We start from the raw sequence: 14,098 nt of genomic DNA, 5'->3' as shown, positions 1-14,098 counted from the left end.
ACAAAGAGAAGTTGCTGAGTTACATTCATTGCTGCTTTAGACTTTGAGGTGATTTAGGTACTTTTTAAAACTCCCCACTTGCCAATGAGACAGTGAAATAACTTGACCAAGTTCATACAGCTAAAATGAAGCAGAGTTAGGATTTGAACCTGGATCATCTGACTTCAGAGTCCCAGACTTAATTTTTATGCGATATTGTCTTTCAAGAGGAAGGTGTTTCTTGATTCAAAAATATCATCTGAGATCCATCAAAAAAATCAAGTATAATTTAAATAAATGTGCATGTACTAAAATTACTTGTATGTTTTGTTCACTGATTTGTTTTAAGGCATCTGGTTTTTAGTCCTAGCAGGTTATTCTAATCTCCCTGTGCCTTCTTCTCTGTTAGATAATAGTTGTGTTTTGCTAATATGAGCTTTGGTATCCATCTGCATACACTGTAAATAGGAAAGTACAAAATTTGTTGTGATTGTTGTTCTGCTTCTTAGAATGTGGGAGCTGATAATTGGTATTGAGAAAATGTTATTTGCAGCTCAAGGCATCTAGCCCATCATAATAGATATTCAAATATAAATTTATTTAAATGTTTTTTGTACTAGATCAACTAACTAATAAATAGTCAAATGTTTTCCAGGGATTAAAGAAAAGGCTAAGAAAACTGATATCCACTTTGACAGAACTTACTATTTTGAGAAAGGAGATATTGCTTGGTTGAAATGTTGTCATTACATTTGGATATTTGAGTCAATTTACTTTTCTGTTATTGAAGAAATTAGCCTACCTCCTTTGTTGCAAGTAGATAATAACGTTTGATGCTCAGTCATAGAAATGTTTATTTTTTGTTTCAAATATTAATGTTTAATTCACATTTGATTCATCTGTGCACATACATTTTGAGATTTTTATTTTTAATATTAACTTCTACACTATCCAAGACCACCTATTTTTGCATTTTATGGCACTTAGATTTACTTTATCTAGAAATTAAGATCTTAGATTAAACCAAACAGTTCTTTTTTGATAAAACCCAAATTCCTATGTCCAGTGGGTTTACTAGTGTGAGAGCCTTTTATAACACTATGGTCAGTGTGTGTCATTGGGATTGGCTCTATATTTGGTAACAGAGTTGGAATTTCACCTAGAAATTAAACTGTTACAGAATTCACATGAATTCTTGTACTATATGTTGATTATATGGGAAAACTGAAGAAACTTTTTTTGAAGCAAAAGCTGATGTTGAATAAATATTTAAAGTTCTGACTTAGGAAGTCAGTTATCAACTTTTTTTTTTTTTTTTCCTTTTTGGCACTTTTACTTTCCAAGTGTGAATATTAGAAGACTAAAATAAGTTGCTCAAAAAACGGACCAAGTTGCAATTCTTTTTTTTCTTCACGTTTTCTTAGTGGTCTGTTAGGACAACGTCTGTAGAAATTGTATGTAATAGAAATTGAAATGGACTGGGGATTCAGGTAATCTGGTGTCTGATGACAGTTCTGCTGATAAGCAGTTATGCAAACTTCGTTGAGTCACTTAATCTCTCTAGATTTTTTTTTTCACAACTGTTTTCTGCTTACTGGACTAGCTGTATATGTCAGCTCTTCTCTGTCACTTAAGCTTTATGATTCTGATAGTGTAAAACGTATCCAAATGTACGTTTCAGACCTGATTAACTCTAGCTTCAGATTAGGACAATATGGGCTGGCTGTGAAAAGAAAGACATGGTGATGGAATGATAAGAGAAGGATAAGTTACAGTTCTTAATCTAAGATGAAAAAGAGAGTTTTTAAAAGTAAGGGTCTCTTTCCACCAAGGCTCTCAAGTGATAATAAAACTTAATTTCTAGCATTGACCGGGACACTGAGTTGACTTGGAGAGCTTAAGGGGACCAAATAGAGAACTGACGCCAGTGTGATAGTCTATATGTTGTTTGGAGTATAGTCTAGATCTGACAGCTTTTGGATGATGGTACTTATCATATACCATATTTTAAGTGACTAAGTTCTTTACCAGATTTGAATTGCTAGAGGGCAGGGAAGTATTTTTTGTTTGAGTGCTTTACTGTCTGTAGCACTTGGCACACTTTGTGGCAGAAAAAAAAATCTTTTGAGTGAATTCATAAAAGTTACTTAACAGCTATATTTTGCAAAGGGCACAGATGTGTTGTCCAAAGATACAGATTATAAATGTCTTGTTAGTTAACAGGAGGATTAGTGAGGGGTGGAGTTGTCACAGCATGAGGTGGCACTTGTTTTGGTCCTTGATAGACAGATAGGTAGAATTTAAATGTGTGAAGGGTAACAGTTGGGAGGGGTCAACTTGACAAGAGCGAAGGTGACCCCACCTTTGGAAAATGAGGCTGGAGGGGTAGAATGAAGTTAGGATTATGAGAGGCCTGGAAAGCCCAACAGAAAATTTTGATATTTTACGATTATTAAAAAAGAGAGTCAGTTTAAAGTTTTGGAACATGATATTCCTGTGTAAGAAAGTTTAATTCTATAAAGGCAATAAGTTAGAGAAAGTACAGGAAAAAATTATGGCAATTTAGAAGTGAAATGAAGAAACACTGGGTTAGGGTGTTGAGATAGAAATGAAATAGAAGCCAGAGAGAAGAGAGGATGGATTTGGTAGAGTATTGTACCTAAGAGCTAAAACATAGGACTAGGAAAAATGAGATAATATGTAAGAAAGCACTTCTGAAACTGTAAAACATACAACTGTCATGACATATAGACACACATACATACATATACACATATATATATATTCATATGCAGTCGGCCCTCTTGGGATCTACGAGGGATTGGTTCCAGGACCCCTGAAGATACCAAAATCCACAGATGCTCAAGTCCCTTACATAAAATAGAGTAGTATTTGCAAATAACCTCCCATGTACTTTAAATAATCTCAAGATTACTTATAATATCTGATGTAATGTAAATGCTATGTAAACAGTGTCTGGTCCTGCAATTCAAGCTTTGCTTTTTGGAACTTTCTGGATTTTTTTTCTCTGAATAATTTTGATCTGTGGTTGGTTGAATCTTCAGATGCTGAACCTGTGGTGACGGAGGGCAGACTGTATATGAATTCATACTTAAATGAATAAAATAGATGTTTTCTAGATAAAAGTCATAACAAAAGTTTGCATTGGGCTTTCTTTTGGGGATCAGTTATATGAGCTGATTTTTTTTTTGGCAAGATAGAGAAAGAGAAGCTTGCATTTGCTGACTTCACTGAACAACACACTCTTAGGGTCTTATGAGTCACCCTAGATTAGTAGGTTTCTTTGGGGGGTACTTAAAGAGCAAGGCCATTTTGTGGAAGGGAGGTGATAGCTGAGATCACGCATAATAATTTTTACTTAGCAAGTTTTATTTAGTTTTCAATAAGTAGGATATTTCCTTGATACATAATTGCAATATAAGATCAAAGAAATAAGAGAAAGGGATCATTTGTGGTAGCAATAAATTTTAGTTACCTATGTATTTTCCTTTTAAATAAGACATGATTTTTCTCAAGAAGTATGAAATCTTTATTTTTTATGTAATGTCAGAAGAAGATATTTTCATAATCAAGTGAATGTTTTATAACCCTTAGATGGATTGTGGCCTTATGAAAGCAACGTCTGTCCTAATGTATGAATGGCTTTGTCAGTACAGTGCTGAAATGTCAAATGTAGTTAAGATGCAGCAAAATCTTCAGTTGCCTATTAACTTGTACAGGGCTTTTGTGGTTAACAGGGGGATTGCCGCACCAGAGAAGAGGCAATGATATTTGGCGTTGGACTCTGTGACAATGGATTTATGCACCATGGTAGGGATTGTTATTGTGGAAGCTTACAGATGTATTTCACTGTTTTGTTTTGTTAGGACACTGGGAATGTCTCAGTGTTCCAGGGAAGTCATCAGTCATCTAGAGACAAACCAGCAAGACTGTCTGGGTCTTGCCATGTGTCCCTGTTGGTTCACCACATCTGCATTCAGTGTCACTTTGGTGCCTTTGCTGTGTCTAACGACTATTATCTACCAGTTGCCATGACTTCTTTTCTGTTTTTCTAGACTGATTCCAAAAAAGCAACAGCTTGAACTAGAAGTTTCTTAAAAAAAAAAAAAAAAAAAAAAAGCTGATATATCTCTTTGAAACTATTTTAGGTCAGACCCATGTTTTTTTTGTTGAATGCCAGTATATATTAAAATGATTAAATGAGAGCATTTAATCTGAACATTTATTGTTATTTTTAGAAAAATGCTTTCAAAATTATGTCAGAGAACAAAATTATAAATCTCTGGAAAAAAATCTGTTTCTTTTTGGCTACTAATTAAATATCGAATTTCTTTCTTGTTTGATGACTTCATTTCCCTTAAATTTATAAAAATAATGAGACTTAGTTTTCCATCTCTATTCATACCATCTTATAGATTCCATAAACCCAAACAATCTCTTTTCATTGTTAATATTTGCATATGTGTATATTTGATAGCTCTTGTACCTATTTGTCAATTACACTCAGAAAGTTGTTACCTTTTTCCAAAGAAAAGAAGTACAGCAAAAGTTACAGCGATTTTGAGAGCATCCTTGGTTATTGTATATTCCTTTGGGAATTCCATTACATTCTAGTATCTCTGGACCACTGTATGAGTTTTGATAGGGGAAATATCGGTCTTTGAAGAGCCAACAATGGAATGGAAGGAATGACATCATTATAGGGGATTAAAACTATAATATCAGCTTTCAAAGGTTTTAATTATTTTTCTCTTTAAAGTGTCAACAAGCAGCAATTTTATCTAAATATTTATTTTAAAATATTGAGTTACAATAAAGGTTTTCCCTACGAAAGTCTCTGTCAGTAAAGCACAGCTAGTTCCGTTCATGTCTGGCCCTATTGATGTTCTCTCTACCTGCCTTTAGACTGACTATTTGGTGGAGGAAAACAGTAGTAGCAGAAACACCATGTGAGTTTTGGGAAACTGCCTAGGTCATGTAGGCAAGTCCTAACTCGATCTCAATTATATCCTCATTTCTCTTGTCAGCTACAACTTGTGTTACCTTTTAATTTGTGGTTGGTAGTTTCATTTGTTAACTCACGTTGTCAACCAGTCCTCCATTCAAAGGTCAATTCGTACATACAGCTAGTCAACAATTGTGATTTGGACCTCTGTTAAAATAATGAAATAAAAGAGCTGTCATTTTTGGTTGCCTACTATAAGCCAAGTTATTTACACTTATTACCTCATTTTAGTTTTGTCCAACATTATGAAGAAGGTTTTATTGCCTGCATTTTACAGGTGAGGAAACTGAAGTTCAAGGAGTTTAAGTAACTTTCCTAGTGTTGCACCCAGAATCAGTCCCAGACCTGGAATTTGAGCTCCCGGTCTGTCTTATGATAAAGCCTAACATTCTACTGTGCCCTGGGACTGCAGATCTTAGATCCCTGACTCAGTGTCAACCTGTCTCAACAAGTAAGCTTCAGGGTAAAAGGGTAGATAAGGAGAAATAGAGATTTCTCTTTTAAGACACTTTGACCGTTGTCAGGGCCTCACTGAGTACAAATTCTTTCTATTAGTATTTAGTTTTATTTTTAAAAAGGCTAACAAAACATACACCTTATGTCATGAGAGCGTGCCAGGAAGCTTAGGGACTTTGGGGGGAAATATTAATGTTCAGATAAAAGGGAAAAAACTGACCTTTGCAGAAATAAGGTTTTTTGAGAATAATGTTTTTACAGAAAAGAACTAGGCATTAGTGGGAACTAAAATCACTTTTCGCCCAGAAGACATCTTTCTGGTTTGAAGGGTTGGCATAAAAGCGACCACAGTGGGAATTGGTCACACACATAAGGGCAACAGTTAACCCATTTGAATTTTCCCATAATTGTGCAGGATATTAAAAACAGAAATGTTTTTGTGTTTTTACTTAAAATGTTTACTACAAATTCGAAACACTGTAGGTTTCTCTGTTTTGAATTGCATACATTTTTTGATTCATTATAATCTTTGACTTAAAGTTGGGTTTTAATCTGGAAAGGTGGCAGACTTGGTTAAGAAAAAAAAGTTAACAATAAAAAAATATTACTTATTTTAAAAATTCAAAATTCTTTAGGTAATAGTAATTTAAAGGAAACATTGGCTTGAAATTATAGGAATAAAAAAGGGTTATTGGGATATTTGTAAATGTAACTTGTTCTAGGTAATGGGACAGGGTATTAATTTACTGAAGGGTCTGTCAGTATGGACACTGAGGTCAATTTGGGGGTAATTGAAACAGTTTGAATCTCTCTCTGTTTCCATAGTCCTTGAAAAAAGTGAATTCAAAGATGAACCCTTACTTTTCCGCTTTTTTGCTGATGAAGAAATGGAAGGATCAAATATGAAACATCGACTGATGAAACATGATTTAAAAGTTGTAGAAAATGTTATAGCCAAATCATTATTGGTAAGTTTATTACTGTGCTATGCAAGTTTTCTTCTTGATTAGACATTAACAGGAGATTACATAAGCATGTTTGACAGTGATGCAACATATTATTTCATTCTGTTTGATTTATAAGTTTTTTCATAGTTGTTTTATTAATAATGTTAATATTTTGCATTTCAGATTAAATCCAATGAAGGCAGCTATGGTTTTGGGTTAGAAGACAAAAATAAAGTTCCAATAATAAAGTTGGTAGAAAAGGGGTCTAATGCTGAGGTAATGTAAATTAGCATTTTTATTTAACTTTGTCCGTGACGTACAAACATAAAAGTTTTAAACAAAGTGAAATCAGCCTTTAAGTATCTTTATGGAAAATAATGTTTCTGAATAATCTTATTCTGAGGTTCTTTTAAATACTGTTGGGATTTGTGACAGAGGATGTCTGGGTACTTAAGGATAGTGGGGGGAGGTATTGTAGAGATCTACAGCTTGAACTGTTGACCTCCTAGGAGTCCAGGTGGCTTATTCCATGTCCGATTCTAGCCTGCAACCCTGTGGAGACTGCATAGAGTGGGACTGTATTGTGTATGTCACATGATTCTTCCATTAAATGTAGGGCTGTATCTTCTATTTTCCTATCACTTTTGATTGTCTTATTTAAGTACAATTTCCAGCAGTAAAGCACATGCTTTGATTTATTTTCTCATTGGGTTAATGCCGATAAATGTGATTAATGTACTCTCACCTTACCAGACTTTTAAACAAAGGAATCTCCTAATCATTCATTTATTCAGAAATATTTATTTAGTGCCTGTTATGTGATTAGCAGTGTTCTAGGCTCTGGTAATACAGCAGTGAACAAAACAAAGTTCTCTGCCCTCATGGAATGTACCTTCTAATGTTATATCCCAAGTATGTCAGGTTTAAAGTATTCCTACCTCTGCCTGGCTTATAATATGCTTACTCCTCAAGCAAATGTCTCAATATATAAATTTTTAATAAAGAATGAGAAAATGAATGAAGCATGGCTTTTACCTTTGAACCTATTTAAAGTTAGTAGCAAACTGTCACTTACCCTATTTGCTGACGCCCAAGGTCTCTGTCTTTTACCAACCTCATGCAAGACAGAGCTTTATGTACAGTATATTAATTTCAAACAAAATAACTCTGCTCAGCTCATACTCTGTTGGTGGGCCTGGCCAACAAATGACTGTTTTTATTATTTTCTATGATGAGGAAATGTTTTCCCCGGTCATTTTCAGAGGGTGTTCTTGGAGCCCAGCTTCATCTGACTCTGCCACCAATAAAATGCCCTCTCCTGGGTTTTCATCATTTGGCTGGTAACCAAAACAGTGTATAGTTTATAGGCAGTAGGGTTGGTTAAGAAGATTGGCCTGGTTGGCATGGAGAGATAATGTCTTCCTTGTCATCGTTCCAGCATCTTGTGATCTGTGCCTGTTGGAGCTCTTTCTTGGTTCCAGGCCATTTCTCTCTCCTGCCCTGTGGTCCCCTAAGCTATGTCAGGCTAGAGATGTATATTTGGTTGTTATCCGTGTCTATATAGAGGTTGAAACTCTCTCAGTTATTTGGCTATAGATGGAAAACACAGGCAAAAAAATTAACCTGGGGTTTGACTGTCGTTAAAAGGATGAAATAAGAAGAACTATAAAATATAACAGAAAAAAAGGGTTACAGGAGAAGTACAATGTTAAGTCCTGGAGGGAGGGAGGAGAATTTCAGTAGAGATGGGTGATCAAATTTAAAACTAGGTCAAAGAGAATAACTGTGTTATCTCTTCCACAGTTCTGTATTGTAACATTGTATGAAAACATTGCAGATGTGTTAAAATGTCAAAATCTCTAAGTTCTAGACCTTTTCAGATTCTAATTCTGTGAAAAAATAGGTTTCTTATTAAAATAAAATTTAATTTTTTTTTTTTTTTGCTATTTCTCTCCTAGATGGCTGGCATGGAAGTTGGGAAGAAGATTTTTGCTATTAATGGTGACCTAGTTTTTATGAGACCTTTCAATGAAGTGGATTGCTTCCTGAAGTCATGCTTAAATAGCAGAAAACCTCTAAGAGTTCTTGTGAGCACAAAGCCAAGAGAGTAAGTTGTATAATTTATGTGTGTTTTTTTAAAAAAATTAGACATAGGTGAATAAAATAGAAAAGTTAACGGAGTAAACATCTGGAAGTAAGCATCTCACTGCTTGGCACATTTAAACGTCACCAACGTAACTGATATTGGTGTGTAGATAATGGGAAAAAATACGTTGCTTATGATGGTTAAATGCTTGCTACTTAAATCAGGTAGTTTCAACAGAATAATATTTTCCTTTTGATGCCCCAGTTTTTCTGGTCTGGGTTGGGTTGAGTTTGATGATGAGTGAAGAAAACTAGTAGAACACTTGGCAATGAAAACTTTATTCTGCCATGTTCAACTCCAAGAATTTCAGGGACTATGAGTTGATTAGATACCATTTGTGATTAAATGTTCATAGGAGATGGCATCAAACCTGGGTGACAGACACTTCCGTGCTTTCATGTACTTAGTAATATGTCCATTATTTAAAAAAATATGTCTGTCTATCTACCTATGATAAGAAAAAAAACTTATGTTTAGTATAGAAAAGTTAGAGAGTACAGGTTTTTCTAAAGGAAGACATTTTCTTATAATCATATTATCCATAAATGACCATTGTTATTTTTTTGAAATTCAGTGCTAGTTGATTTTTCTTAAGTATTGACACATGTACATACAATCACGTATTTATAAAATGGGAACATGATTAATGATCTGGGGGGGTTTTTTGAAAAAAATTAACAAGATATTATGGATATACTTGGAAAACATTAGCTTTTTGTCTGCAAATCATTGATGGTCTCGTGTTCCTGTATCAGATTTCCATGATTTGTTTAACTAATTAATTAATCGAGAGAATGTATATAAGGTGCTTAGCATAATGTCTTAATGTACTATGATTATATCAATATTACTATTTAAAATTGAAGTCTATTATTTTAATAGTAATAAGCAACTTCATTAATTTGAAGATAAATGAAGGTTACCACTTCAGAAACAAACAGGTTTATTTTAACTACTTGTGAAAATATTCTAAGTATATATGGTATAGTATTCTTCCCTACCTTAATATATATTTTCAGCAATAGCTGGGTCCATCATTTATCTTAAGAGTTAAAGTGCAGTGTAATGGGCTAGATTCTGCAGTGTCATCAAGGTAGAGGCTTTAGCTTCTACCCACAGCTTACCAAGGGGTCTGAAGGAGTGAGAGTGACTCATTAAAGTTAGTAATTTAGGAAGACGTTGAGATACAGGGCACCAAATAACCATGACAATGTCTTCTCTCTAAACCTAATTATGATCTATTAGTCACCCTTTATCCAACCCTATCTAGGATGAGGCTTATCTAGTTGCCTACCTCTGGACAATTTGAGGGCATTTAAAAGGAAAAGGACAGACTGGAAAGGACTAAGGCAGTAGTATTCCAAAGCAATCATTAGTAAACTAAAGGCCCTCTCCATGGCCCCTTGCCCCCTCATTTAACCCGGCAAATACTTTTCACTGATCATAGACATTTCAAGTTAGAGGACTTTAAAATCATCAGCTTCAATACTGAATAGAAAGGGGCAGATCCTCAGTCCTAGAGTTAATTGCTAGATGAGCAGGGTTGGAACCTGGGTCTTTTGACTCTTCCCTCCGTGTTTGCTGCACAGTATCTGAAACCCGATATTTCCCGTCCAGGTTCAAGCCTCTCTTTCACCATTTGCTTGCTAATTGTGTTGCTTCAACCAACTCATCCATAAAAAATGGGGATAATAAGAGTGCTTATGTCACAGAGGTGCTAAGAACATTAAACAAATCTAGGTTTGCTGGGACGAAGTGAGAGAGTGGCATGGACATATATACACTACCAAATGTAAAATAGATAGCTAGTGGGAAGCAGCCGCATAGCACAGGGAGATCAGCTCGGTGCTCTGTGACCACCTGGAGGGGTGGGATGGGGAGGGTGGGAGGGAGATGCAAGAGGGAGGAGATATGGGGATATATGTATATGTGTAGCTGATTCACTTTGTTATACAGAAGAAACTAACACACCAATGTAAAACAATTATATTCCAATAAGGATGTTAAAAAAATAAATAAATAAAAATAAATAAAATGTATTGGGCACCTATGAGGTGCTGGGTACATTATGAAAGGTAGCATTAAATAAGAAAAAAAAAAAAAGAAGAACCTATTCATGTGTTCTGCATGTAGTATGTATTCCAGTGATGTTATCTGTGATGCTTATCTATTCTCTCATTTTATTTTTTTTTCACTGCTTCTTTCAAGAGCACATTTTACATTTTATTTCAAAACTGTTTTGAGGATGGAGTACTCAATTTTTTCCTTTTTATTTTTAGTTTGTCTGAAGTATTATAACCTTTCCTTTCATATGTCCTTATTCTAACATATGATTCCTATAAATCATTTTCATATTTTCTTATAATAGCTACTTATAATTTATGTAGTATCCTGTTTGGGGGGGAAAAGGCAAAAATACGACGGGTAAATACAACAGAATTTTTCTTTTGAACCTAGCTGTATTTTACACTTGATAACATCAAGGAAATTTTCAGAAGGCTTTGTAGCAGATAATTTAATGCACTTATTTTCCTACAGGAAATGAGCATTCCTCTTGTATAAATTTAATTCTTCTTTTAATCGTATAGTGGTCCCAGCAGGGGAACATGTTTTCCAAAGGTCGTTTTATGAAGAGAGCCCAGTATTATGAACAAAATGCATCTCACGGTGCTCTGTATAAATTTTGTTAAGAAAAAATATCATCATCTTCTTGAAGATTAGAGTAAGATCAGCCTTGCTTAGCAATATAAGAAAGATAGAAGACCTTACTCAGAAAGAGTTTTGAGAGTTCACTATGAATTTTTCACAGTCCAAAAGCAACAATAATTCACCATGGCCAGAAAGCTCCAAGTTATTTCAGCAAAAGTGAACTCTCATTCGTAACATAGAGAAGCATGAGCTACCTCTATTTTTGGTTTCATGCTCAGAAGATGTATTTATTCCCTTTTCTTTTCCTCAGTCAGTTCTATCTTCCATCTTCCAGTGTACCTTTGACACAGAGTAGTGCCAAGGTGATGTTCAAAGGAAGCAGATACAGCCTTATCCATCAAAGTGTTTAATTAAGGATACAGGATGAATTAGTTCCGTGACCTCTGTGCCACCAATATGCAGATCACTTCATAGTGTGTCACCTAATTTATAATAACATTTTCAGGCTCCCCTAGAACAGACAGTTTGCATTTCTATCACGGAATGCCTGAATGCCTGCCAGGGTTATATTTTAAATTGTGGGGCCAGCCTCTGCGTTCAGCCCTAAGGGCAGTGTATGGCTTTCTCGAGTTTTCTAGATGAGGTGTTGCTCTTTCATAGACTGCAAATAAGTGCTGTTGTACCTAACTTCTGATTCTGTCTAATGTGCCCTTGAAGTGCTGCCAACTTTTATTTCATAATTAATTCATCATCTTTCGGAAAACGCTTTTGTTTCTGGGGCATCAAGGGCCATCCATCAAAATTTATTGGGTTGTATTCATTTGTCTTTGCTCTCTCTGGCAATTTATTTAAACTCATTTTTATTGTTATGATGTTCCGTCTTGTCTGGTGTTCTCTGCTTTTCATTGTTGCTTTCTAATTTCGGCCTTCCTTCCGTGGAGTAGATCGTTTATTACTACCAGTGGGACATCCCTCCCTGGTTTGCCATGACGGCTGACTCAAGGTATCCATCTCTTCATCTTCTTTTCCATGTGGATTCATTAAAAATACAGCTTTTCTTATTCTCATTTACCTTTTGGTGTGTTATCCTTTTAAAATTCCACTGAATAAACACAGAAGTTAATCATACTGTTAAATTCTTTTGATATTGTGTTTGACAGATCTGTTCTTTAAAACCAGCTCTTTGTTGTTGCTTTTTGCTGAAGTTCCCAACAGGTAGAAACGTGTGAACCCTGTGTTTCTTTTATATTAATTTTAACGATGAGATTTCGCAGCGTACTGATGCCTTCTTTGTCAGAGTAAACTAAGGAGAGAAGCTTCCATTTTACTAAGTAGTTACATAGTTCACAGCAGGGCAGCTTACCAAAGCTTTTTCTTTTCATCTCCACTGACACCCTGCAAAGTAATGTTAACATCATCAGCTTTCCGTGGAAACTGGCTCAGTTAAGGAGTTCATCCAAGTTATCCGGCTATGAAGTGACTAAATCAAGATTCAAAGTGAGGTTTGTCTGACCCCAGCTCCTGTTCCTTGTTCAGGATGTTCTACACAACGATTGTTTTCCGTGGAGGAGCTCAGGGTGACGTGCCTGCTCTGGGCCCCTGGAATGGCGCCCACCATGCTTGTCCAGCCCAGTGTCTTTCACACGGGAGACTATGATACGCATTTACTGAAGGACTGAATAATGGTGTGGACAACTACTGTTTCAACCAACTGTGGCGTTTTAAAATCATCTTACCTTATTTTTGATTGGCTTTAGGACAGTGAAAATCCCAGATTCAGCGGAGGGACTTGGCTTCCAGATCCGAGGATATGGCCCTTCGGTGGTGCATGCGGTGGGCAGAGGTGAGAAATCCATCCTGTGTGGTGACCAGCTCGCCAGCAGGTTTGGGTACTCCTTGCTGAACAACAGTATGTTTAAAAGTGCATAATCATGTTGCTGTGAATTTTCTCACTGGTATTTCTACTGTATTAGCTCAATGGTAGTATATTCCTAAAGCAATATTTTCAAAAAGACTCTTCAAATTGTAAGACATATTTATCATTGTTAAAAATTCATAAGAGAATGATGCTTCCCAATCTCACTTTTCTGCATGCTTTAGTTTAATCAAAGGATACAATGACTTTAAGGTTTTGTATTTTTCTCTAACAGCAAATTATTATATTTTTGTCAGCAATTCAAAGATGTGAGTGTTTGGGCTTAAGAATGATCTGTTTGCTTTACATAATGTCTGTTGCTATATGATTACTTTATTACTTTATTCTCATAAGCCATGCATTTTAAAAAGCATAAAATGCATTTTAAATTAAATAATTTATGTGACAAAAAACTTACGTTTATATTTTATTCTCTTTTTGTTTGATAGGCAAATCAGCCTTTGATATCTCTTGTTAACATATGTACTTTTAAATTTTATGCTAACACTAATGTGATTTAAGGGAATAACTGTTAGATCCCACGTTGCTGACCATAGTACGTAAATTGCTGCTGTAGCAAGAAGGAGCCATCTAAGCGTACGAAGCCATGTGTTTATCTTAACAAGAGACATGCATGCTTTTCGTTACTAAGATATGTGAACTGCAGAGCATCTTAACATGATCACTCCAATATTAGACTGGAAAATTTTGAGAGGACATTGCTATCAGAATCAAATTAATCAAGAATATACTAGCTAGACCCCTATTAGATTATAAAATTGCTTTCATTCGTATATGTATGATAAAAATTAATCTTATTTCAAAACTTGTCTTTTCACTCAGAATTTTAAAACACATAGATTAATAGACATTAAAAATGTTTCCAGTAACTCATTAAAATTATAAAACTGAAATGGGATTCATTGCATACCAAAATGGGATATTTGATACATCAAATGTCTCCTTCATTTTCACTAAAC

The 14,098-nt window shown here is 35.1% G+C and overlaps 1 protein-coding gene across 10 annotated transcripts in view; it reads left to right on the top strand.

Moving 5' to 3' along the window:
• Positions 1-14,098, top strand: part of PREX2 (phosphatidylinositol-3,4,5-trisphosphate dependent Rac exchange factor 2) — a 298,158-nt gene that overhangs the window by 146,687 nt on the left and 137,373 nt on the right. For 8 of the 10 annotated variants that reach the window (XM_082363375.1, XM_082363367.1, XM_082363370.1 and 5 more), the window contains 5 exons: positions 3,738-3,810; positions 6,287-6,429; positions 6,592-6,684; positions 8,367-8,515; positions 12,961-13,046. In XM_082363375.1, coding sequence (XP_082219501.1) covers positions 3,738-3,810; positions 6,287-6,429; positions 6,592-6,684; positions 8,367-8,515; positions 12,961-13,046 — 544 coding nt within the window. Of the gene's footprint in view, positions 1-3,719; positions 3,811-6,286; positions 6,430-6,591; positions 6,685-8,366; positions 8,516-12,960; positions 13,047-14,098 lie in introns of all 10 variants that reach the window. The other 2 variants (XM_082363368.1, XM_082363371.1) reach the window with 2 other exon arrangements.

This window comes from Balaenoptera borealis (assembly GCF_965194805.1).
Source record: "Balaenoptera borealis genome assembly, chromosome: 17".
Taxonomy (NCBI): Eukaryota; Metazoa; Chordata; class Mammalia; order Artiodactyla; family Balaenopteridae; genus Balaenoptera; species Balaenoptera borealis.
The sequence above is the reverse complement of the archived record's forward strand: the minus strand, read 5'-3'. Positions and strand labels throughout refer to the sequence as shown.